This window comes from Ictalurus punctatus, chromosome 5 (genome assembly GCF_001660625.3).
Source record: "Ictalurus punctatus breed USDA103 chromosome 5, Coco_2.0, whole genome shotgun sequence".
NCBI lineage: Eukaryota > Metazoa > Chordata > Actinopteri > Siluriformes > Ictaluridae > Ictalurus > Ictalurus punctatus.
In genome coordinates, this window is record NC_030420.2 from 9,445,027 (window position 1) to 9,472,246 (window position 27,220).

Sequence of the window (27,220 nt, forward strand, 5' to 3'; positions counted from 1 at the left end):
TCTGTTGCCCCTTCGTGCCTTGACTTTGCCCCTGGATTAGCCAAGACCTTCCAATATCCTAGGCTATATTATATTCCTAGAGTGCATACATCTGCTGCCCAGCCTGTAGTGTTGCAGGCTTTCTGCCCTCCTCCAATCCTCACACTGGAACAAGAGAAATTGCACCTACTGTGTCCAGTAAAGGCTCTCGGTACTTATGTCCATCCAAGTCGGAGCAGCTGCTGGTCTGCTTTGCCAGCGACAGTAGGTGTGATGCTGTGTCGAAGCAGCACATCTCTAATTCTCGCTATGCCTTTGGGCATAAGGGCTTATTCTAGGGGTTGCCTTCTTGAAGGCTTTGTCCAAAGGGGTACCCTTACAGGATATATGTGCTGCAGCGGGATGGTCTATGCCGCGCACATTCATTCGATATTACAACCTGGATATACATTCCACCCCGGGCTTGAGTGTCTTGCAGTGACCCTCGGAGTGGGTTGGAGTGGGAATTCTCATTCCAACAGCATAAAGCTCACGCAACATTGTGTTACCTTTCATACACATGTAACCCTGTTCCCTAAGATGGGAACGAGACATTGCATAGCTTTGTGTAATGGGTATGGAAAGTATACTATACATTTAATATATAGAATTACTGAAAAATGTATACCTGAACTGACTGTATCCATCTTCCCCTTTAATTTTGTGACTGCAGCGTGTAAATGTTAACTTCCTCTCTTTGCACCTCCTGTTCCCTTTCTGCACTGTGTTTGCATGGGAGAGGTAGGATTTTAATAAGCTCTGATTAATCCAATTTCATCTTTGCCTTAAAAATCGCATTTAAACTAGCATTCTTTTTCTAAATCGTATTTATGACATTATTTCCCATGTATGATTTACTGTTTTCATGTCTTCACTTTAATTAAGGTTAAGGTAATTAAATTTATGCCTCATCCATGAACTTGAAGCACGTGTTAATTGCAGTGAACTTGAAATGTATTTTACAGAAATGTTGAGGGCGAAAGCAAACACTGTATGAGACTCTGTTATCTCTTTGTCAGGTATGTCTTTTGTCATTTTTGTTGAATCTTTATTTTATTGATTTTATTCCTTTGCACCTCCTCTTACCCCCTTTCTGCGGTTGTGTTTGCATGGGAGAGAAATATTAAGGGCGAAAGCACACACTCTATGAGATTGTGTTATCTCTTTGTCAGAGAGTAGATGAAGAGTCGACCAGTTGCCAACAGCCTATTTATTTGGTTAAAAGAAAACACAATGCAGACAACAACCAGTTACATTTGTCATTCTGGGGCATGCCTGTAAATTGTGTCTTCGCTTCAGATAGTAGAGGTTGATGGCGCGGTTCACAGGTGCCATTTTAATATCACGCGACACGCTTAATTGCCACCTCACCTGATCACGGCAGGCCTATAGGCATGATGTTACACAAGCTTCAGATACCGGTCATGCATGAAGGCACTTCCCACAGCGTAAAGCTCACGCAACTTCTCATTCCCTTCTCACAGGGAACAGGGTTGCGTGCATAACCCAGATGTTTTGCCTCATGTAATGCAGTGAAGATATTACTACTATTTTTTGTTCTCAAACAGTGTTGTCCGTGAAGATGTTTCAATCTTTTATCCTATTTATTTCTGTTGGCTATCAAAAACATTGAGCTACACATACATGACAAACACCAAGCTTTAAACATTTAGAACCTAAAACAATAAAATACAATAAATACTCCCATCCATCCATTTATTACCAGTTTTCTTAAACATATTGTGCACCTAAATGCTCCTGAAGATCAAGAAACAGAGTTGTTTAGCTTCTGAACTTAAACGGAGGGCTGCATTCCAAATGACTCCGCACTCCCTATATAGGCGCACTACATCCGGTATAAAGTAACAGCTTGTACACACTATACAGTGCATTGTATAGTCAACAGGAACGCCATTTGGAATTCTGCCAGCAGTCTCGGCGCTCGCTCCAGTGTCCATGGAAACGCAGCAAACAGGAGCTCGAGCTCAACCGAAAGGGCAGCTTACAGCTCAAGTGAAGAGAGGTGCTTTCTCAGAAGTTGGTAAGAGGGGGGAAAAAAACCTAAAAAAAAAAACTGTAGACAAAAACTGTAATAATGTACATCCATGGCTATAATGACTAGCATAATAGGTGTTAATTTTTAATAGTTAAGGACGTTTAGCTTAGCTAAGGTCAGGTAAACCACTCAGGGTGAAAGCGGAAGCTAATCTAGCTACAGTAGCTAATGCAGTCTGTAAGTGTACTGAACTATTTACAGTATAGAAGTATATTCATTAAAATACACATGAGTAAAAGAGAAATGTTATACACGAGGTAAAACATATCATTAGGAGAAAAGTCTCTAGTTTACTTTTAGAAAACATTTCGTTATTGTGAGAAAAAACATTTCGTTATTATGAGAATATTATCTCGTTATTATGAGGAAAAGCATCTCGTTATTATGAGAATATTATCTCGTTATTATGAGAAAAACAACTCGTTATTATGAGGAAAAGCATCTCGTTTTTTACGAGTTTTGTTTTTTCTTACTATTAGAAAAGTCCTTTATACGAGAAAAGCATCTTGTTTCTTCTTGTTATTTTGAGATGAATATCCTATATAAAAATAAATCATTTTTATTTTCATAACAAACAATAGAAATGGGTATTTAAAAATGCTAATAGCTCCATAACCACAGTAGAAAGATAAGAGGATTTGTGAAGTTGAGCTATGAGGGTTATTGCGCAACAATTAATTTCTATATATTTATATATAAGGACACTTTATATGTCCGTGATTGCAGATCAATTAGTCACTGAGATTTTCGGTCTGAATTAAAAAATAAAAACATAATTTGGGGGGCTCTACATTTGGTTTAACATGTTTCCACTATAGTAAGTGTAGTCTATTGAATTATAACACATAAATGAGACATAAACTAGCGTTACACGTGTATGAGGAAACAAACTTTTCAGGGATATATGAGATGACGTGATGTGGGCGGAGCTTCAAGTCTTCATCAAAGGTGCTAAGTTAATGCAGTTAATGCGGTGTTCGTAAGTGGACACAAACAGTGAAAGATTTTTTTTTCCTGTTCTGATATTTTTATCACTACAGTCTAAAAAGATGTTATAGATTAAAATTATCCCAAAAACCGAAAAATTATTGACATTACCAAAATTGTTATTTCTACTTGTCTTGTCTTTAATACTTCTAATAACAAAGAACATACAATACCTTACCTGTAATTGTAAAAATCCTTACAAGAACCTACCAGTGGCCATAAATGCACATCTTTTAGTACACTATGACATATTGTAACCAAGCACCCACCACCATCCCAGGTCACTGAAGACAATTACTGTCTCTTGGAGGCAACTGTTCAAATACACACTTTAAGAGAAACATCCATACATCTGGCTCATTCATGCGATATTCAATCAGCCAATCATGTAGCAGCAGCACAATGCATAAAATCAGGTCAAGAGCTTCAGTTGATGTTCACATCAAACATCAGAATGGGAAAAAATGTGATCTCATTGGCAACAGCTACTGATGCCAGATGGGCTGGTTTGAGTATTTCAGAACAGGAATCTGATGCAATAGTGGGCGCAGGTTCACAGAAACTGGGCAGCTGAAGATTCAAAAAAACGTCTTTTAGCGTTTTTCCAATATTCAGCAGCCCACTTTTGTTGAGTCTGCTCACTGTAGCCTCAGATTGCTGTTCCTGGCTGATAGGAGTGGAACCTTTTTCTTTTGTAAAATTTCCTTCCTCCACCTCAAGATTTGACTTGTTGGGTGTTCTGAGATGCCTTTCTGCTCACCACTGTTGTAAAATGTGGTTAGTTGAGTTACCATAGCCTAACGTAGTATTTTTGAAATACTCAAACCAGCCTATCTGGCACCAACATGCCACGGTCAAAGATCACATTTCTTCTCATTCTGATGTTTGATGTGTACATTAACTGAAGCTCTGGACCTGTATCTGCATGATTGACGCCATATGATTGGTTGATTGGATAATTCCATAAATGAGCAGGTTGTTGTGGAAATTAGACAACACTCACAGACTCGTCCTCTGAAGGTAAGGCAGACCGCATGTGTTCAATGATGGAATAACCATTATGTGTCTGCGTGACGAGGGGACGTGTGACATTGTGTGGGTAGCACTGTTGACAATGATTCTTCTGAGGAAAGGCGATACAGAACGGTTTACAGAGGCGGCCAATTTACGGGCATGCGGGCTTTTAACTACTAATTGTCATCCAATCTGCAGCAATAGTCTACTAAAGAACTTTGCGGGCTTATGTGGGACCTATAGAAATCTTGTCACCTTAGGCACATAGTCCCGTCACCACAATCAGATAAATACCAAATTTGGGTATAAGTGTGTGCATCATGCACTCTTTTCTGCTGCAACGATGTGATTGGCATGATTGATCATTAAGTCTTCCTTAAGTCTTAATCAAGAGGCCTCTTGATTAAGAATCACTTTCTAGGCCTCCTGTCGAAGTACCGTCTACTCCAGCTCAGTGCTCGGCTCTGGCACTCTCCTGTAGTGGCTTGCATGCATCCATGTGGCTCTCTGGTTGACTTTCACTGCTAAATGAGTGACAAAGAGAACCTGGAATGGCCCAGACCACTGCAGCTTGTTCCACTTGGTCCTGCGGAAGTCCTTGATCACGATCCACTCTCCGGGCTTCAGATCATGCAGTGGGCCCGTGGTTGGAGCTTGAAGCACTGCCTTTACCTGCTTGTGGATAGAGTGCAGAGCAGAGGACAGGGTTGCACAGTAATTTAACATTGCATCATCACATGCTGCAGCGTCAGGAAGAGGAGCTGTCACAGGTCCAATTCCTGTGTGTGGAGGTCTTCCAAACAGTATCCGAAAGGGGCTAAACCCATCCTAAGCCTGTACAGAACAGCATTTGCTCAATCTGTTTTTTTAGTGTCTTATTTTCTCTCTCTACTGCCCCACAACTAGTTGGATGATATGCACAGTGGTGCTTTAAGTCAATACCCAAATATTCACCCACCTACTTAAGGGCATGGCTCAAAAAAAGTTTTGGGACCATAGATGCAGCTGCTTGCTTTGATGCACTCTCCGCTCGAGCGTTTCTTAGACAAACAGGGTCTAATTTGTTAGTGTGTGCATCACATTTTTATACTGCAATAGTTTTGGGGAGTAGGACTGCGTCCAGCAGCTCAGAGACTAGACTGTGGTGAGCTATGTGTGTTCCTGAACTTGTCAGGAAGTTCCTGTGTTTCCAAATTGTTAAAAAATCATATACTACCCCAAAGGCATGTCTACTGTCTGTGTAGATATTTACTGACTCCCCCTCAGCATATCTTCATGCCTCTATGAGGGCATACAGTTCAGCTGCTTGTGCTGAAAGGTTTGAAGGGAGACTTCCTGACACGATCGTCTCGTGTGTGGTTACTACTGCATAGTCCACTCGATTTTAACCTGTCTCTGGGTCAGGTGACACAGACCCGTCCACAAAAAGGATCAAATCTGGGTTTTCCAATGGGACATCCTTCAGGTCGACTCTTGGGGAGCAGAGTTCGTTAGTGAGTACGACACAATCATGTAGTTCCCTGTCTCCCTCTGTTGGAAGAAGAGTAGCAGGGTTAAGGACAGTACATCGTTTTATAGTGACATTTGGCATGTCTTGTAGTATAGTGTTATGGTGCAGCCACCGTTGGGTGGACAGGTATGAGGTTCAAGCATGAGTAATGACACTTCACGTGGAACCAGAAGGGTCCATTCTGAGTAACCTACCAGGTTTCTGGATGCCACCACAGCTTTCTCAGCTGCTGCTACTGCACGTACACACAGGGGAAACTCTGCAGCGACTCGATCCAACTTACCTTAGAATGAGCTGTCCAACCTGTCGCATATGCCATCTCTCCGAGTGGTGCTTCTATAATGGAATAGTTTAGAATGAAAGTTCTGCGATACGAACACATACCTAGGATAGAGAGAACTTGTTTCTTCATTGGAGGCTTGGGAATTTTCTGAATGGCAGATACTCTGTCTGCGGAGAGTTTCTTTCCACTGACGGAGATGTCGTGCCCTAGAAATCTCATTTCTTGTTGTACATACTGTAATTTGGAGAGACTGGCTTTGTGGACTTCTTTGGCAATATACTGCAACAATTTTATGATGTCAGTTTCACACTGTGCCCTGGAGAAAGTGGTAGAGGTGCTAAGCTGTCCGTTTGCATTTGGTTGTATATCATTGATGACTCACAATATCCCTAACATAAGCGAGTGAAAGTGTAAGGACGTGTAAAACCAAAACTGATTGTCTTTATCAAGAGGTATACTGAAAAATGCATTAGCTAAATCTACAACTGAAAACCATTCACTATTTGCTGGAACCTGGCTTAATATAGTGTAAGAATTTGGCACGCCTGGACCGCTCCGTTTGACTGCTGCATAAACCGCTTGCAAATCTTGTACAAATCTCCATTCATCAGGTTGTAGGGTTTTTTCTTGCTTCTCTCACTGGAATATTGGGGTGCGCACCGACGAATCAGGGCAGGGAACCCCTGCCTTCAATAATGAATTGAAGTCTGGTCTAATGCCCTCAATAGCTTCTGATTTAAGAGGGTATTAAGATTGTCCGGGCCTAAAATCAGATTTGGGCGTGATCACGACTGGTGGTGCACTTCTAATCAGGCCTACGTCATGTTTCCCTTGGGCCCCAACCCGAGAGGCACCTTATTCAATTGTGGGTGTATCTCTAGGCATGTGGGGGGCTTGTCCCAAGGTTCAGAAACATTCCCTTGTCATGACAAATAACATCCCGGTTAACCTTGCACATATCCAGAAAGAATTTTTATAAACTCCCAGTGTCGGACTGTACCATATGTTGGAGGTGTGTTTCTGTTCCCAATCTGTAATTTTCCCACTCTCACATAATCTGACCCATGGTCCCACGTCTTTCTACTGTTTGTTCTTTATTTTGGCTAATGAGACCTGAGACGCTGATTCTGGAACAAAAAATACACGCAACTGCATGTCACTCAATTTGACTGAACATGCACAGAATTTGTCACACCAATATAGTTCCTTTAGGTACAGCTCTTCGCTTTCTGGGATATCAATAAACCATTCTTTCTCAAAATTAAATTCTCTTCCTTCATGCATTTGCGCTGTGCGATGAAGGGCAGAGGACAGCATAAAATCGACATAGTTGTCCTTCATCTTATGATGTGCCAACGTCAACAAATGAGCACAGGCTGTAGGCTTGTGATGCTTGGACCATCGATAAACACAGAGCTCTGTTTCTTTAACAAATGGATTTCCCATCAGATCAGATGAGTCATAAGTTATTGTTACTGCCTGAGGTGAGGACATCAAATTTAAGTGTAAAACACACATTAAGTCCCTGCCCAGTAGATTGACTGGACATGAAGACGAAATTAGGAATTGGTGGGTTATCCTTTTCCCATTTTCACATTCACAAGCTAGCAGTTAGAGAAACGTTCTAATACTGAATGTCCCGTCACGCCCATGGAGTGCAGTGCCCATGAACTCATTTTTGCAGATTCTTTTAATTCGCAGTGTTTTATTACTGAATATGTTGCTCCTGAATCTACCAAAAATGTGACACTTTGTCCATTAACTACAAGAGATATACATGGTAACTGTGTAAAAGGAGAGGCGTTACACTATAAAAGGTTAAGGGTCATGACTGGTTCAGACATTTGTGAATTGTCAGTCTGACTAATGTTGAATGGGTTTTCCTCTCCTCTCCATCTTTCTTTCCTTTGCCTCTCATAGGAGCATTTCTTGTATCATTGACTCCCTTCCACACAGACAGCAGTACACTTAAGACTTCATAAAATTCTAATTCTAATTTAATTCTAAATTCTTGAAGATTCCTACCAGTCAGTGGTAAAGCTGCATCGGTCTTTCACTCTGCATATCAAGGGACAAACCTCCTGCGTGTCAACTCGGGCTTCAGGTTGAAACTTTTCCACGAACCTCCTCAAAGGTTGTTGCCCAGAAAAGCTAAAAAGACTCGCACAGCCCACCCAGGAACGTCAAATTGTCGTGGAAATTAGGCAACACTTGGAGACTCATCCTCTGAAGGTTAAAAAACGAGGTTTATTACAGTAAGATGGTTAATACCGGATAGAATAAAGCAGGATAGAATAATGAGAGTGTTCTGAAGCGCTTGTGTTGAACCACTACTATATATATATGAAACGCAGAGCATGACACACTTCTGTGTACCGATAAGATGCGGTTTGAGGCAGTTCAGACAGACTTTGTTTTAGGGTCTTAGAAGATGTGCAGACGAACCATGTTTGTGACTCTGTAAGCAGATAAACATTTTGTATTGATCTCAGTGGCATGACATGGCCTTCTTAGGCGTTATCCTCAGATGAACATGAACAGAACAAGAACAAACTTATTACAAAGTAAAAATGAGTAAGTTCCCTCACAAGGTGTACACGTGGTCCTATTGCAGAGGCTAGTATTTTCTGATGTATTTTTTTATTTACTTTTTATTTGCATCTGAATAGAGATTATGTTAAACTGTTATCAATCATTATAGTGTTACAGGTCACATATAAACAGTCCATTTGGCTGCTCCAGTCCATGTCGTAATGGACAATAGTGCATCTGAGGACTTTGCAGAACATGAAGCATCTGAACATGAAGCACCACAGAACAACTGGACAGATGAGGACACAAAAGGTAGATGTCAATGCATTAGAGAATTTTTGTATTATCATGAATGAAGGTAGTCATGTACATGTACACACATGCTCCCCATTTAAGTAGAAAAAGCTGGAACGTGGGAGGCTGTGTCCAATGATGAAGATGGCTTTCCTGCTGATTATTCTGTGGATATGGATGACCCCGAATGGTGAGCCTAAGATTTACCCTTTCATGTGTAAAAACATTGATAGGCTCTTTATCACAATCAGTCTTTCCATCAGGGATGTGAGCCTGGAGTTAGGAGATATGGAGCCTGATGAGAGGGAGAAGAGTAACATGGACAGCACTCGGATGTTCAAGCTGAGAAGCGGCTTGGACCAGCTGGACCACTTTTACCAACAGAAGGAGCTTAATGTGTTAAAGGCCAGGTCTGTCTACACACACACACACACACACACACACACACACACACACACACACACACATATGTATATATATATATATATATATATGTGTGTGTATATATATATATATATATATATATATATATATATAGTGTGTGTGTGTGTGTGTGTGCACATCTGTTCATGCACACAGATACACCATCATCTCTGTTAACTCAGTAGACCATAATCTTCCTCCACTGCATTTAACAGAAGGAAACTGCACACTTTAATTGGTGGATATATTTAAAACCGAGTTCTCAAGCCAGAAAAAACATAAGTGTTTTCCATATGTGTTTCTAGCCTTTAGCCCAAGCTGTAGAGAAGCTGTTAGGTGGGTGGATGGAGCGACTCACAGGTTACATTGTATTTGAAAAGCAGTGTGGAACAAACATACTGTCATAAATCTGCAACATTCTGACATGAGACACACAGTGCTGCGCACATTCAGATGGCCTCTGTATTTCAATTGCACCCTTGGGCTTCACTATTCTATCAAGCTCTATGTCCTGTTCAGGCTTTTTTGGAAGAGCCACTCACCATTTTTTTCCCCACATGGCTGCACATTAGGAGCTAGTATCTTAGCTTTAACTATTATTGTATTACATACAGATCAAAACATTGGAATCCCACATATACATTTTTGTATTCTTTAAACAAAGAAACATTTAAGCTCTTCTATCTTTGACATATTGTATGCACAAGGATCAGTCTAAGTGCTGAAGTGCTTCACATCATCAAGCTTACATAACTTGAGAAAAACTGGTGTGTTTATTTTTCAGCAGTCTCTTCTCTATTCTCTATGTTGCTGTCTATGGTGCGCTGAGGTGTGATCATATTCCCCCTCCCTTGTGACTTCTGATAAAAGAAATACTTTTCAAGCTAATTTGGAAAGGCACATTTTGCCTTCAAAACTTTGGAAGCTTTTTATTTTTAAACTCTAACAAGCCTTCCTGCTTCTCACCCGTGCTTTTACAGGGAGGAACTGAAAGCCTGTCGTCTTCACGTGACTGAGCTGGAAAAACAGAGAGACAACTTAGAAAATGACATAGAAAGGGAGAAGCAGGCAGAGAAAAGGTAAAATGCAAAATAACAGACATCGTAGGTGGGAAGGAGAAGTATCTGTTGTTACTTCAACCTCAGTGTGTGCTGTTGTCCATAGCGCAGCCGTATTCCGCCTACGTGCCCGCCACAAGTGTGTTTGTGCCGAACTTCAATCAGAGGAGGAGCTCGAGGCTCATCTAGCCATGGTCCTGCAAGAGCATGAGTGAGTCTTATACCTGAGCACAGAATTAGCTGGCTACCTCGAAAAAAAAAGTCCACTGGTGTTGCCATTTAACATTTGCACGTTGAAGTCAATTTCAAACATCCAACCTGAGTACAGAGGTATTCACACTGGAATAGCAAGAGTGAGGGGTGAGATGAAAAATACAGAACAATAAATTTTTAAAGAACTGCATCAGACCTGCCAACATTTTGTATAGGAGCTCCACATTTTAACACTAGAGAACACTGGAATGTACTGAACAAGAAATACACTGCTGCAGCTCTCTCGTTTTCTGTCAAGGTCATCAATGTGTTTGACTTAACTAACATTAGACATATACAGTGCCCTCCACTAATATTGGCACCCTTGGTAAATATGAGCAAAGTATGCTGTGAAAAACTGTCTTTATTGTTTAACCTTTTGATCTTTTGTTAAAAAGAATTCACAAAAATACTCTGCTCTCATGGATATCAAAAAATTTCAAACACATCACAGGTTTATAAAAAAAATATATTTGTTAAACAATTTGCAACAATTATTGGCAATTATTTAAAAAAAAAAAATAGTAGAATTAGTAGTAGGGTGAATAGGAACAGGAAATTATTGAACCATGACATACTAAATGGTAAATGGCGCACTTATATCCAAAGCGCTTTACACTGTGTCTCATTCAGACATTCACACACACACACCAATGGTAGCAGAGCTGCCATGCAAGGTGCTAACTTGCTATTGGGAACAACTTGGGGTTCAGTGTCTTGCCCAAGGACACTTCAGCATGTGGAGTCATGTGGGCCCGGAATCGAACCACCAGTCCTACGATTAGTGGACAACCCGCTCTACCAACTGGGCCACAGCCACCTACTGTTTCACAGGGCTACAAATACATACATATAGACCAAATTCCCTTAGTCATTCATAACAATGGGTAACACCAAAGAATATAGCTGTGATTTGCAGCAAAAGGGTGTTGAGCTTCAAAAAGTGGGAAATGGCTATAAATTTAAAAGAATTGAAAATGCCAATTTCCACCATCAGGGTAATATTTAAGACTTTCCAGTCAACTGGAAATGTTATGAATCAACCGTGTGGACGTGTGTCTATATTGTCTCAATGCACTGTGAAGAGGATGGTTCGAGTGGCCAAAAAAAATCTCCAAGGATCACAGCTGGAGAATTGCAAAAGTTAGTTGCATCTTGGGGTCAGAAAGTCTCCAAAACTACAATCTAAAGTCACCTACACACAAGTTGTTTGGAAGGAATTCAAGACAAAAAAGCCTCTACTCTCATCCAAAATGATACTCTCGCATCTTCAGCTTGCCAGACACTACTGGAACTTCAAATGGGATCGGGTTCTATGGTCAGATGAAACCAAAATACAGCTTTTTGGCAATAAACACCATAGAGTTTCTGTATGGAGGAATAGTCTCCGAACCCTTGCCATGTATTCTCCAACCTCATCAGGCATTATAGAAAACTCCGAGCTGTTACCTTGGCAAAAGGAGGTAGCACAAAGTATTGACTAAAAAGGGTGCCAATAATTGTTGCACACCTATATTTAACAATTCTTTAAATAAACCTGTGTTTTGTTTACAATTGTTTGATATCCATGACAGCAGAGTATTTTTGTGACTCTTTTTAACAAAAGGTTAATCAAAAGGTTAAACAATAAAGCCATTTTTATACAGCCTTCTTTGCTCATATTTACCAAGGGTGCCAATATTAGTGGAGGGCACTGTATATAGTAAACATCAAGTAATTATATTTATTAGGGAGTGATTATTATCATTTGAAAATGGTCAAAAATGTAGTTCCTATGATATACATGTAGGATGATATACAAGCAATTTGTAAAATGATTATATCGAAAACGTACTGTTATCTTTTTTTACTGTTCCCTGCGTTTTGCATAAACACCCACCCCCAACCACCCACGCAACTCCGAGGGCAGGGCTAGGCATTATTCTTCTTTATGGTTGTCTGTACTGCTGTATAATAAGATTCTATTTTCATGTTGTTCTATTTTTATTTTATTTTATTTTATTAGCCAGTTAATAATAGCCCTTGGCAGATGGGATAACTTTCTTATACTCAGTGTGCAAGTTCTCAAAAAAAAAGTGGGCCTCATGGGGAAAAGTGGAAGTAATGAAGAACATTTTCAACATTATACAACAATTCCAGTCACCTTGACATATCATTTAGCTAATTAGTCCTGACGACACACTGTTCGTTATAAATAAGCAATAAAATAACATTTTCTTCGCTCTTACTGTGCCTAACTGTGTCTAACCTTTTATTTAATTGCCTTTGAATTAAAAATAGAACAGACTGATACAGGGTAATTTAAAAAGTTTATCCAGATTAGTGTGCACTAAATTTTCTCAAGGTTTGCCACTCTGTCTGTTGATAGCTTCTAAAAGCAGATTCATGTTGTATTCTTTTGTCCAGACTGGAGCTTTGTGAAGTGGAGGTAGAACTTGGTCAGTACGTAGGCCTGCGTCAGGAGCTGGAGCATGAGGAGAAGAAATTTCAGGCCCTGAAACAGGAGAAGTACACTCAAAGACTCCAAAGGGAGAAGAGCGTAGCAAAGGGAGCCAAACTGAAAGAACTGCGTGCCAAAAAGTACCCAGTGGCACATTTTACTCATTGCTGTAGAACATGCCATGTAGTTAATATTGATGCTGATCTCTGATTTTATTAGTATATTTGTATAATATAAAGCAAAATGTTACGCAGCAAATAATGTAGCTACACAAGATAAATTTGATTTAAAAATAGAAATTAAGGTAGAAAATTTGTTGCTGTTTGACAGTGAGCAGGAAAAGGCCTTGCAAGAGCAAGCCGAGCTTGACCTGAGGAAGCAGGATCAGATCCGGGCATGCCAAAAGAAAGCAGCAGTCTTCCTTAAACAGACTCTCAAGAGGTACTGTATTACACACAAACACCTTTGCCACAGTGGTCAGATATTCTTACCGGGGACACTAATTTATCATGTGTTGAAGAATGCATGATAAAGAGGAAGAGAGAGAAAAGATGAGGAAGGAGCTGATGAAGAGGAGGATGGAAGCCGCAGAATCACTGAAGGCCAATATTGTGGCTAGTCAGGTATGTGACAGGAATGTAAGTCAGTAATTGTTTTTAAAAACAGAGTGTTTAGGCAACGTTTTATAACAGTCTTAAACAACATCTAATTCTTTTCTTCTAAAAGTGGAAATAAATTCATGCACTTTAGTTTGCTTTAGCTTGATTTGCCTAAATCATTTGTGACAGCTCATTAATTCAGGATGTGTCCAAATCCAGAGCATTTCACATACTGTACTAATCAAAAGTTTGGATACATAATCTAAAAGTTTATTCCTGAGATTTTGTTCTAAAGTAAACATAAACAGTGACATTAACACTCACTGGCCTTTAATAGGAACACCTGTACCCCTGTTTATTCATGTAATTATGCATTCAGATAACCATGTGGCAGCAGTGCAATGCATAACAACAAGCAGATACATGTCAAGAGCTTCAGTTAATGTTCACGTCAAGCATCCGAATTGGGAAAAAAAATTATCTCAGCGACTTTGATGGTTGTTGGTACCAGATGGGCTGGTTTGAGTATTTCAGAAACTGCTGATATACTTGTGATTTTTACACAACAGTCTCTAGACTTTACACAGAACGGTGTGAAAAACAAAAAACATCACACGAGTGGCAGTTCCGCAGGCAGAAATGCTTGATTTATGAGAAAGGTCCGAGGAGAATGGCCAGAGCTGATAGGAAGTCTACAGTAACTCAAATAACTACCCTTTACAAGCATCTCAGACCTTAAGGCTCAACATGTGACGCGTTGCAATCAGACATGCTTATTCTAAATAACAAAACATGTGCATTAAAAAAAAACATGTCCAGATTCCCAGTGATGAACAAAAAGCACAAATAAAGGTTGGTATATGAGCCTTGTTTGTTTGTTTCAAAGTCTCATGTAGTGATCTACAGTTATCGGCGTGTGAATAATGTCTGTGTGTGATGTCTCTGGTTGCAGGAAGCTGTGCGCGTGAGAAAGCTTAAGGAGAAAGCCTGTTTGCAGAAGCAGAAAGAGGAAGAAAATAGTCGTAAACAGTTATTGCAAGAAGCAGGAATGAACAGCATCAAGCTCATGCACCTTCACAAAGCACAGGAGGACCTCCAACGAAAGCAGGAGTGAGGATTAATGCGATTTTTTTTTTTCTGAACATGAAATTTTTCACTCTCTTTTGGTGTTTGAGGCACATACACAAAAGCAAGGCATCACAGTGTTGTATATTTTAGTTTTTTTTTTCACTATTGCGCAGGTGGTAACATAGCACAGAGCAGCACAGATGTGAAAAGGGGTTGGGTATGGGTTTGGGACCTGGATGAATTCTTTAGGAACTGAGTGTGCAGAGTGCAACACAGTGACGATTCTTGGGATCTTGGGAGGTAGTAACATACCAAAATCGCATTAAAAATCCCACTGCCTCACTACATACTTTACAAGAGTGCATTGAGTTAGGGCAAAAAATTGGTTTGCACCCAAAAAACTTGCAACACACTGGTGTTAACTAGGAAATTACACTTGCTCTGGCATGAAAATAGAGTCCGTGCTAATTGACATTTTTCAATGTTTCATATTTTCAATAAATATGAATGTTTTATTTTAGAAACCATTCTTATATTACAGATTTTATTCTTTCATCATTTTGACCTAAGAGCTCCAAGGTAAAATTAAAGTGTTAAAAACGACTGAACTATTTAAAAATGAAACAAGGAGGTGACTGTAATTTTTTAACATTTATGCTTAAACTGTCATCATCTAAAAGATTTTTGTGCTAATTACCAAAAATAATGTTAATATTTCTATTAATAAGATGGAATTTTGTGATATTAAATCAAATCAAATCAAAATAGCTGGACTGGATCAATCTGACAGCTAGTTCTACATGACAAAAATCTGAAGCTCCATCAGGAAATATAACCTGAACTTCCTGAATTTTGTAGGGAATTCCAAGCAAGGCAGAAAGCCAGACAGATGAAGATAGTCTCCAAACTGCTGCTGGAAGAAGAGCAAAAGGAGAGACTGAACAAACGGCATGTGCTCCTCATCCATCCACCACCACGTGTGACTCAGAGCATGGCGCTAAAGCGACGGGAACAAAGACTGCTGCAGAACTTACTGCCTCAGTCAGAGACAGAGGTATGGTAGGAGAAAAAAATTTAAACTAGAGCTATTAGGGGTACTAAAAATATCATCGTGTTTTACATTATGGTCTATGTTTATAGTCATTTCCCAATCCCAACACTGAGGATATTGTTCTGTGTATTTTTCCATATTAAGCATTTTCTCTACTCTAAATAACCTAATTCTGAGTGTTTAGATTATAGACAATGCAAAAACAAAATTAGAATACAACAGCGTCTACTATTGCTGATTTTCTACTATAGATTACAATTACAGAACACCAGAAGATCATTCTATTTTTTATTCTGACTCCTTTGCACGGCAGATATTTCAGAGCTTTTTTTACTCTTGTAGTTAAGTCAGGATAGGCACCCAACCCACCCTGTGTCATCTCCTGCAAGCTCCAGAACTGACATCAGCTCCTCTCTGGATTCCATGGAGAAACAGGGAAAGAGAACAAGCATTGAGGCAGACTGGCTAATGGAAGGAAAAAGAGACCGAGAGTGTCTTGTCCAGCCTGAGTTCAACGGCCTTTGGGATCACAAACACAGGGATTACACGGTAATGATCAAATTAAGAGACAGAAATTCTTACAGTTATGGTCAGTTACAGTACATTAATACACATGATATCACATTTGGTCATATTTTGCACAGTTCTATGTAAATATGTATCGAAATATATTATCAAGCAATATGATTGAAACTTATTACACTTTAAATGCCTCAGAAATAGTTAAAGTTGCTCATTCGCACATTTGAAATTTGGTATGTTTAATGTGCATTCTGTAGCAGAGACTGGGAATAATGTGATAAAAGTACTTGAATGGAAACTGGATAGTGTCATGGGATTGTAGTATATTCAAGCTTTAAGCCAGTTATGTATCTTTTGCATATTTATAAGTGAGGTGTCTCTCTAAGGAAGGACTGAAAAGTTTTAACCAGCTGAATTAACAGGCTATTTCAACACTTTATAAGCATAGGTGAATTGTGTTAGATGACCATTTGGAGGCCTGAAGGACTGAGTCAGCATAACTACAGACCTCAGGAACAGAACATTCCCTGAAGGCATTCTGATCTGATGCAATTTTCTTTGTAAATTTATTAAGGTTTAATTTGCGATATTTGATTAACAGTTTCATATTATGGATATGATTCTATGCATATCAAATGTGAAAAGTCCTAGAAATCACCAAAGAAATGTCCTTTAAATGTCCATAGGAGTGCTAAATGTTCTAAAAACAGTATTGAAACACAAAGTTACTTCCTCACTCTATGTCTTTTAAGAATGCAATAGGTGGACACTGGATATCGCTTACATATCCAACATCTTAATGCCACTTAAAGGATTTCCTAAAATCCTCTGAGACCTCTTAAACTCAGAGCACTTGCTGACTTAACTTGCTCACACTTATAACTACATAACTTACATTACTGATTAATTAATTTAAAAAAAAATCTGAATTATAAGCTCAAAGTTTAGACCTTCTTATTGTTTGCAAAAAACTTGACGAATCCTTACATTTTTCTAGATGTACTATGTAATACCAATATTGTCAGGAATTACCCCTTCACAGCTCACAGTGCTACAGCGTGTGCTCCATGATATCATATGTTTTGTATACTTTGCCACTTATATTTTTTTGGGACCATGTCCTGTCTCCACCCTTGTCTTGTCATTGGTTGTTTCCCTAATGTGTTTTAATTACTAGCACCTGTTTTCAGTTTGCCCCTTATTTAGTTTGTTTATTTAAACCCTTGTGCAGGGGTCGGGAACCTTTTTTCACCAAAGAGCCATTGTTCCCAATTTTTGTTTAATGTATTTTTCGAAAGAGCCACTGCATAAATTAATTTTTTACTATATATATATATATATATATATATATATATATATATATATATATATATATATATATATATATACATAAAGAAATATGCAACAAACAATAGCTAACATGGCAGTATGGAATTAATTGTGCAGGCCTTTCAGTTTGAGGTTGAGTTTCCACCTGAGCAGCATAAAACCTCTCTCTCGCTCTCTCTCTCTCTCTCTCTCTCTCTCTCTCTCTCTGTGTGTATGTGTGGACTCATCAAGCGCGAGAGAAAAAAAAAATCTGTCGAATTTTCTCACTTTGGATCTCCCATGCCATCATGACAGCGCGGTCATGCACTGTTTGGGCTGACAGGGGCACGTCTTTTATTTTCTGAATGATTTTCTCCTTGTTTGGGAAATTCTCAGACTGTTCAGTTGCCATACTCAACATGCATGACTTTCCATATCCACCGTTAGTAAAAAGGTTTTTACAGTTTACATTGGAGCTCCGTGTACGCCTTCCTTCGGATTTCGCCCGTTTGTCGGGTACTTTTCCGCAAAAGCTGTATGGTGGGTTACGAAATGTCTCTTAAATTTTTTTTTTTTTTTAATGAGGCAACACATTCTGTGCAAATCAGACACAGCAGAGCACCAGCGCTTTCAATAAAAGCACATGTTTCAGTCCAGTCACTTTGAAATTTTCAATGCTCCTCTGAATTCTTTCTTTTCACCATCTACACAAACTAGCTAGGATCAGCTTGAATCTGAGGACGAGAGATTACCATAGAAACATAAGTAGTTTGCCGTTGATTGGTGTCATGACACTTGCGCACAGCACTGCATATGTGCACTGGCCGGTACAGATTGAAATATATTATTGTAAACTGATTTTTCATTAACTTCGGTAGGCTGTACAACAAATAAATTGTAATTTACTTTGCATTTTTGCAGTAAACTCATCTCTAGGGATGTGTCTTAAGTTTTTAACGATCGATCATATGTTGTAAAGGGTGAGACACCTGGCGAGCCACATGATTTTTCTCAAAGAGCCATGTGTGGCTCGCGAGCCATAGGTTCCCGACAACTGTGCTTGTGTGTCTTTGTTCCACGCAAAGTATGCTTCATTGTTGTGCCGCCTGTCTTTGCCAAGCCGTATGTTCTGTGTTTACAGCTCCAGGTTCTTGATCTCGTTCTGTTCTCTCATTTTAGATATCCACTGACATTGTTGTTTGCTGATCACCTGACCTCCGCCTGTTTGATTCATGTTTTAGATTTGTCTGTCTGCCTCTCTAATAAAACACTTATATCATAATTGCATCTGTCTCCATTCACCATTTGTGACAAATACACACCATACTAGAAAACATTGCTTTTTTTCCATAAAAAACTGAGGCATGAATGACTGATAATTATTCAGGTTAATACAACTATTCAGAACAGAACACTAGGGACAATAAAAATCATACACCAAAAGATGCACAATATTATCATCAAAGAACAACAACTAACATTGGACTTGATTCACTTGAGTGATTTCCTTTTGGTTGAGTGAATTCCATTTAAACTGTATATTCAAATATTCATTTTCAAATCTTTTTTTAAAAAAATGTTTTCAGATAATGTCAGATGAAGACATTCCTCTCAAAACATCTCTTTTGAGGTCTCTGAAGACAGGCCCAGACAAAATTCTATCTTCAAAAGGAACCAAGAAAACTACAAGTGGCAAAGAGCTGAAAGGTCCATCATTTGTCAGCAAACCAGAAACAGTCTTATTTAAGGTAGATGCACAGTGACACTTCTAATTTTGACTCTCTCAGATGTAATATTGTAAATAAACAGTATTTCTTATTTTATACCTTGCATGTGCATCATATATTAATGTATCACCATGATGTTTTGCAGGATTTTGACCTTGAAAGGACATATAAGAGAAAAGTAGTACTTACAAACATCTCTAATGTCACAAATTACTGCAGACTTGTGGGAGTTTCACAAAACCTCCTGGATTTCATATCAGTAAGGTGAGAATGGTACTGAGCAAAATGTGACAAACTGATGAACACAAAATAGAGCAGGTGTATGGTAGAGGGATTTGTAAATATTTTTCTGCAAGGTTAATTTTCCAACAGCTAACAGAATATCTAGAGTTACTTGTAATATATCGATTTCCATCTAGTTTAGCTGAACTTGTTCCATAATATTCCAGTGATGTGTGGTAGTGAATTCCTACTGTAACATTTTGTGTGAAAAGCTGTGTGTAAATATTTTCATAGGCCAAACCCAACACACAAAAAAAAATCACGGCAGATTTTAAAAGTTTTGGTGCGATGATTTTCTTTCTACTCACGTGTGTATGCTGATAAGTGTAGTAAATTACCAAGCATGTTTTCGGCAGAGCGACTCCATTAACAAAAGTCCATAAAAGGCAAAGCTCAGAGAGCAGATAATGAAAAAAATAAAATAAATAAACAGTGAAAGAGCACCTCCTAAGCATAGTACAAGCATCCAGTAATAAAATCAATACTTAAAATTAATTATACATGGTAATCTAAATATGATGCATTAACTCAGGCCATTTATACAATTTGAAGCCCAATTGGTGTTCACATCAGTGAGTGTCCTTAAATATAAATTTACACAAACCCTCATTGGAAACAAACTAACTGGATTTTGGCAAATAGCATAATTCTTGTGTATATGCTCCTGCAAATGAATAATTTCATTCATATCCAGCTTGATAAATGAGGCCTGCTGTCCAGTTTATTTTTTAACTTATTTCCAAACACATAATTTTAGTACACCCCATTTATCCATGGTATATACAGTATATCATTAGAAATAAACACTAACAACACAATGTATGATCATGAGATGATAGGATGAGACAATCATGATAGGATGAGACAATGAGAAGGCAAACAGCTACGAATAGAGATTGCAGAATTGAAACGAAATGCTTGCACTGCTGAAGTTTGTTATTAATGTACATTTCATACCCCACTGTCAGGTTCAATATCTATGTACGCAAAACCAATGTGTGGAAGTGAGCAGCAGTAGTAAGACTCTGCTCTGTTTGCCATATGTCCATGCCTCCTTTGACGCCCCCACGAAATTCTAAAAACGGCTCTCTTTTCTCTCACTCTTTGTCTCTCTGTCTTTTTCTCTCCCTGTGTTTTTTTTTGTTTTATGCCAGAGCCCCCTTCTCCAGAGTATCAGAATCTCTCTCTCTCTCTCTCTCTCTCTCTCTCTCTCTCTCTCTCTCTCTCTCTCTCTCTCTTTCTCTATCACTCTCTCACACACACACATACACACTGAGCTCAGTTCACCAAAAGCAGGAAATAGGTTGATGGCACACATACTGTGTTAAAGCATTTCATCTATTTTTATATAATGTGCTCTTTTTAAGCTTTTCTTCCTACAATCTGTAGATGACAAATGTTTCTCAGCATGTGCTCATCACTTCCTGTTACATCCTCTCAGCCATATTTCACATGCAACAGATGTCAGATCTGTCCATAAATCATATTTGATATTTGAAAGCTCAAGAACAGATTTTTTCCCCCTCTCTTCATATTTAGCCCAAAGCCCCTTTTAACATTGTAATAATTGAACAGGTGACATTAAAGGGTAAATCAGCAGATTATGGTCTCCTTAGACTGCAAGCAAGCTCATTAATTAAGCCTTTTCAGCTGAATTTTTTACCATGAGCTTGCTTGGGATAAATTAGGCAGATTGTATCAGCCTGTGTGACATTGTGAGCTAAATTTAACTGAAAGACAGATTGTTGTATGACGTGAAATGCTGAAATAAAACAAACCATGTAAAACCGTAGGGGGAAAAATATGATGTATTCTAAGATATTTGAAGACACTTTTCTAACCAGGTTGTCCTCACCTGCCAAATTTGCAGATACAGTTCTGAAATAATTATGCTTGATACTCAATACCAACACCAGCATGCACAAGCGGGTGCGAATGTCACTGACGCCAGACTGAAATTGCAGAGCAGAACGATTTCGAAGCTAATGAGTTTCAGGCTGGTTAAATCAGGCTGGAGTTTTGCAAAATGTTATCAGAGGCTAGAGAATTGGAATGAATATATATTAAAATATGTTTTTTGTAGAGGGGATGGTGGCTTAGTGTTTAGTATGTTTGCCTCGCACCTCCGGGTTTGGGGGCTCAAATCCCACCTCCACCCTGTGTGCACGGGACTTGTATGTTCTGCCCGTGCCTTAGGGGGTTTCCTCCGGGAAACTCCAGCTTCCTCCCACCTCCCAAAAATGTGCCAGTACGTGAATTCGGCATGCCAAATTGCCCCTAAGTGTGAATGAGTGTGCAAATGTATGTGTGATGGACCAGCATCACATCCAGAGTTTATTCCATCCTTGCTTTCAGTTTTCCCATGATAAGCTCCTGAAGCAGTTACTGAAGATGAATTAATGTTTTATAGTCATCTCTGTTACACATATTCTGTTCTCATGCCTAAACGGATGTGCACTAGATCAGGGGCTTAGAATCTGCCTTCCGTTTCCACCGCGTGGAACGTCTCCTGTGTCCCTCACACTTTTAATAAAACATAAATTCGGCCAATTTGTGTATAGTTGATTTCTATACGTGTACGTGTCTATAAGTCATTACGTGACCTGACATTGCCATGACAATTGGTCACTCACGTCACGTGTCACGCCCATGCTCACAGCTGCGCTGAGCGCTCAGAGGTCACGATGAGCTCAAAGCGGCAAAAAAAAAGTGTAAGTTCTTTTGGCATGTGGTATTCGTGTTGCACAACGATAAATAATTTGCTACATATTTCTTTTTAAACACTGCCTATTTCCATTGATGAATAATTAGCAAGATTTGATGGTAATATTAGCCTACCCGCAGTGCTGCACAAAGTGCACTTATTTTCAATCTCTTTTGTAACAAATTGTGTTTTTATTACAGATATTATCTGAGTCCATCATATTAGCATAAGATATAACATGCAAGTACAGAATCATAAATTGCATATTAAGTCAATTACGAGCAAGAAGAGACCCATCAATTAGACAAAGGTCAGAAAAATGAATACCCTAGATATTCTAGGGTATGATAGCTACAGCCCTGTACCAGCTCACCCTTCCACTATTCACAATACTCTTACTTGTTGCATTAGGGCTGGACTCATGTTTCTTCTCCATACACTGGTTGACCTTCTGTGTAATTGTCTTTTGTTGTATTTTTTATTTACTTGCATAAACATAGATGGATAAACTCTAAACAACAAGAACAGGAGAATAAGGAGAGTTCTTTAGTTAGAGTGTACTTTTATTGTAAGTGGTTTAACTGTTGAGATATTGATAGGTAACGGTGAGAAAAGCTCATGACTGGGAGAGTGAGAGGTGCCTACACTCCTGTAACAGTGTTAAGAGTGATAACAGTTTCAGGAAATTGTCAGAAGAGTGAGAGAGAAAAAATTAGTGAAATTTGGTACCAGCAGAAGCAGCTTTTATGATACTGGACATCTGCCTATTATTTATCAGCCGTCTATGCATCCAAGCACTTTGCTTTTCACTGCTGCTTTTTTTTTATGGTATATTGATGATTGCTTTATTTTCTGATGGCTGAGGCTGAGCCAACAGCTACAGGCAAATGAATGCTCTCTCTTGATCGTGCATCTATTTTATTTATCATGAACACTATCAAAGTGTACATCACTGAGACTATTTTTTATTCCATGCCACAATAACAAGTGGTAGAAGTCTGTTATAAAGACCTGCCATTAAGCTTGCGTTTCCCCAAATGCTATCTTATTGCCGAAAGAATAAAAACCAAATAAAGGAGGTTACATTTATTCAGTCGAAAAGAGAGATTCTGGAGTTATATGTCATGTTTCTTCAGTTTTTATATGTCATGTTTTCTTCAGAAAATTGGGTGTAATTATTTGTATGCGTGGTTTGTATATTTTTTTTCATTGTGTAATTTCTTCACTAATCTAATTCTCTAATTTTCTAAACTCAGTTTTGAGCCTCCTGGACCAATGTCAGCAGGCATGTCATGTGAACTAGAGGCTGTTTTCAGACCTTTGGTAAGTTCTTTTATTATAATTTCCTGATTTAACATACAGTTTATATAGCAAGTTTTGGAGAAAGAAGGATTAAAAAGAAAATTCACAGAGCGTACCGAACAATAATTCACACACCAGATTTCAAGCTTCAGTATATTAAAATGATGGGTTTAAAGGTAGTGAAAGAAATCAGGCATTTTGAACCTTTATAGGTTTTTAAAATTTTATTTCTACTGCTTGAACATTGGGTCTAATTATTACTTATTTATTACTTTTACTATTACTTATTTATATTTTATTACTATGACTTAATTATTACTATATATAGGCCTGCTATGATCAGGTGACGTGGCAATTAAGCACGTCGCATGATATAAAAACGGCACCTGTGAACCGCACCGTAAGCCTCTATTATCTGAAGCGAAGATGCAATTCACAGGCACCCTCCATTATGTCAAAGCTAAGCTTCCTGAATTAAAGGGTGTGTTAGAACAGGATAACACAAAAAACTGCAGAGCTTGGGAAATTTTGTAGGAAATGTTTTGCAGCAATCACAGGGCACCATCCACCCAAACACATTCTCACACTCAATCACTCCTAGGGCCAATTTATGTTTTTGGGTGGTTGGAGGAAACCGGAGAACACAGAGGAAAACAACATGGACACTGAGAGAACGTATGAAACTCCACAAAGACAGTAACCTGAGTTCAGGATTGAATTGGTTTGCACTGTGTCACCTTATGGCCAAAATGATAATCCCAATCAATAATCCCGATTTTGATCAATATTGAGATCTCAATTATTTATCACAATTATTAATTGATTTTAGTGACAACATATGAAGGCACCAATGATTGTGCTTGAATTCCAGAATTTGAATTTGAAAGTTCAGAACCTTCTTTTGGGGCTTAGTGATTAGCACGTTCGCCTCACACCTCCAGGGTCCGGGGTTCGATTCCTGCCAGAACCGTGTGTGTGGAGTTTGCATGTTCTCCCCGTGCTGCGGGGGTTTCCTCTGGGTGCTCCGGTTTCCTCCCCCAGTCCAAAGACATGCATGGTAGGCTGATTGGTGTGTCTAAAGTGTCTGTAGTGTATGAATGGGTGGGTGAGTGTGTATGTGATTGTGCCCTGCGATGGACTGGTACCCTGTCCAGGGTGTACCCCGCCTTGTGCCCCATGCCTCCTGGGATAGGCTCCAGGTTCCCCGTGACCCTGAAAAGGAGTAAGCAGTTGAAGATGGATGGATGGAGAACCTTCTTATGCCATAATAATTGAGAACAGAGAAAATCTTGATGATATGTTCACTAGACCCATTCATAGTCTTTATGATGACACCAAAAGTTATCAGCCATTATTGTTTACATTGTGTTAACTGAAGCATGAAAAATGCTTGTGCGGACTCTGATATTTCTTTCGTGGGTATTCACAGTAATACAGTGATGAACTTATACTAATTTATTTAACTGAGCATCATCATCACATAAATACTGAAAACTCACAGAAAATACATTATATATCAATCTCACCTTGAATATCATTAATTATTAATATTAATTAATATTAATATTAATTTATTATTAATTACTAATTACTAATTATTATTATTATTATATTAATATTAGAGCAATTACTAATGAGATATGTTGAAGAAATTTGACAGTAAGTTAACAATGAAATTCACTCAGCTGGGCGTCCGCCATTACTCAAAGCCTATTGGCTGATTTCGGTCATGCGACTGGACTCTGATCATTTTTTCATAGCATGGCTTTGTTTTAAATAGAACATTCTGTGACCCTGATGTTTCTATCATCCAAGTACATTTATGAGATCATTCTTCAATGCTCAATCAACAGCCGTGGATACACAACTCCAAAAATGCAGTTTTGTGACTCTGATAGTTTTTTAATTGTGATCTTCATATTTTTATTGCACTTTCATATTTATTACGTTTTCTCATGCCACAATATAACACACAAGTAGGCCTGAGAAAACTTGAGCTGGTCAATTATGACAGAATTTAGGAACATAGTGTGAGCCATGACAAATTAATTTACCTTCGGATAAACTAAATTTAATATTTGCAGTTAATTTTACAGACTGTATGCAAAAACAACCATTAACCTGTTCCACCTTGTAAATAAATACAATAAACATCAATGTTCAGTGTTTGAAGTCTGCTCCTCTTAAATATATTTAAAGCTACACTATTAGACATTTTCCACTGTCATGGTTCTGGGCTGGAGTCAGTTCTCGAACCGCTCTGCGTATATTGTGTATATATCTGAATAATCTCATATAGGATGTGATTGGGTGAATTCATTTATCCATCAGATGCGAAGCGCTTTAGATTAACGGTGTTCATTACTAATGGTCCGATCAGGATTTTTACAGCCGATACCGATCCAGATACCAATCTTTTTTTGTTTAAACTTTAATCAGGAAGTCTGTCATAAACCGTTAAATGTAAGCTCTCTGCATATGGTCACTGTTAATTGAGTTGGTTAATTGATATATACACAAGCATAGCATATTTTTAAAAAAATATCTTATAAACAATAGAGAGTCCTAATTAAAAGTAGACTAACAAAAAAATTATCCATATTAGGAAAAAGACTAATAGCTTTCTAAGGAAATAACATAGTAAGCTTAATGTCAAATTGATATTAAATGCAACCCATGGTAATGAAACATTATTTCATTTCTTATTTATATTTAATGAAGTTATTATAATATCTATTTTTTATTAAATGATTTATTTATAACTAGGCACATTTTCTGTCTTTACAATTTAGTAGTTTTATTTTTGTTTGTTTATCAGTTTTAGATTGGTTCTTCCAGTACAGTGTCCATGTCTGCTGATTATATTGTGTTTTAGAGGGATTAAATCAAAACATGGAAACTGGAGTTCACTTTTCTAGTGATATCTGGCAACTGTGAGTTTAAATGAAGTGAATTAGAGTTAGTGAAGGAGCAGTGTACTGTATGTTTACAGACTGAACAGTTGCTAATCTTGATTATGATTGGTGAGGAATTTTTTTAATAAAGAGGTTTGAATTAAACCCACCTTGTAGCATTAGCAGTATTATTATTTTACTCCCCGCTAAGCTGCTGTCTCTACACGAGCAGGTGAAAGTTCAGGTCATTTTGCGGGATCAATAAAAGATGGCGGTTGTGAGATCGGGAAGTTGAAGCTGATGATGTACAGAGTAACTTGTCAGCATAATGGCTTCTCTGCAATATTTCCACACATGTTCGGTTGACTGAGGAGATGAAAAGCAGTGTGAAAGTAACTGTTGCGTGGTGTAGATGCATTTTGGAGTTGTAGTTATTATCACGATTGTATTATACAACTCCGAACAGGTCACTCACATCGGTGCGAATAAATATTTATTCACAGTCGCACAAAGTACTTTTCAGTCACAAATGCGAGTGAAATGGTCGCACTGTAGAGCCCTGAGTTTATCTGCAAATTTTTTCCCGTTCAGCGTGATGACGTTTAATGTCCCCGACAACCTCTGTAGTGCCATTTAGCATCATGTTAATGTCATGATTTCTCCTCACGCAAAGCGCTGGAGCTCAAAGCGAAGCTGGCAGCTCGAGGTCTAAAATGCTAACTCCGTTTCGGGGTTTTGGCATTATAAAATGACGTCATCCCTGCGCCGCTCTATGGTGATTGTCTGTAAGTGTAGGAAGCGCTTGATTTGATCTGCAGTGGAGTTTTCTATTAGCGGAGGACGAACTTTAAACGTTATCGCAGTCGATCATGTTCATTTAATCGTGGGCAGTCAAA

The 27,220-nt window shown here is 38.6% G+C and overlaps 1 protein-coding gene across 3 annotated transcripts in view; it reads left to right on the forward strand.

Moving 5' to 3' along the window:
• The first annotated feature begins 1,958 nt into the window (after positions 1-1,958).
• The window catches only part of cfap74 (cilia and flagella associated protein 74), a 69,270-nt gene continuing 44,008 nt past the window's right edge, over positions 1,959-27,220 (forward strand). For 2 of the 3 annotated variants that reach the window (XR_001812607.3, XM_017467177.3), the window contains exons 1-15: positions 1,959-2,059; positions 8,570-8,712; positions 8,797-8,884; positions 8,958-9,104; positions 10,098-10,196; positions 10,282-10,386; positions 12,834-13,007; positions 13,198-13,308; positions 13,388-13,490; positions 14,419-14,576; positions 15,393-15,588; positions 15,928-16,134; positions 19,002-19,163; positions 19,288-19,406; positions 23,385-23,451. Coding sequence is in view for 2 of the 3 variants with exons in the window: in XM_017467177.3 (XP_017322666.1) it covers positions 8,622-8,712; positions 8,797-8,884; positions 8,958-9,104; positions 10,098-10,196; positions 10,282-10,386; positions 12,834-13,007; positions 13,198-13,308; positions 13,388-13,490; positions 14,419-14,576; positions 15,393-15,588; positions 15,928-16,134; positions 19,002-19,163; positions 19,288-19,406; positions 23,385-23,451 (1,827 nt within the window). In the remaining variant the exon portion in view is untranslated. The remainder of the gene's footprint in view (positions 2,060-8,569; positions 8,713-8,796; positions 8,885-8,957; positions 9,105-10,097; positions 10,197-10,281; positions 10,387-12,833; positions 13,008-13,197; positions 13,309-13,387; positions 13,491-14,418; positions 14,577-15,392; positions 15,589-15,927; positions 16,135-19,001; positions 19,164-19,287; positions 19,407-23,384; positions 23,452-27,220) is intronic. The other variant, XM_017467179.3, reaches the window with a different exon arrangement.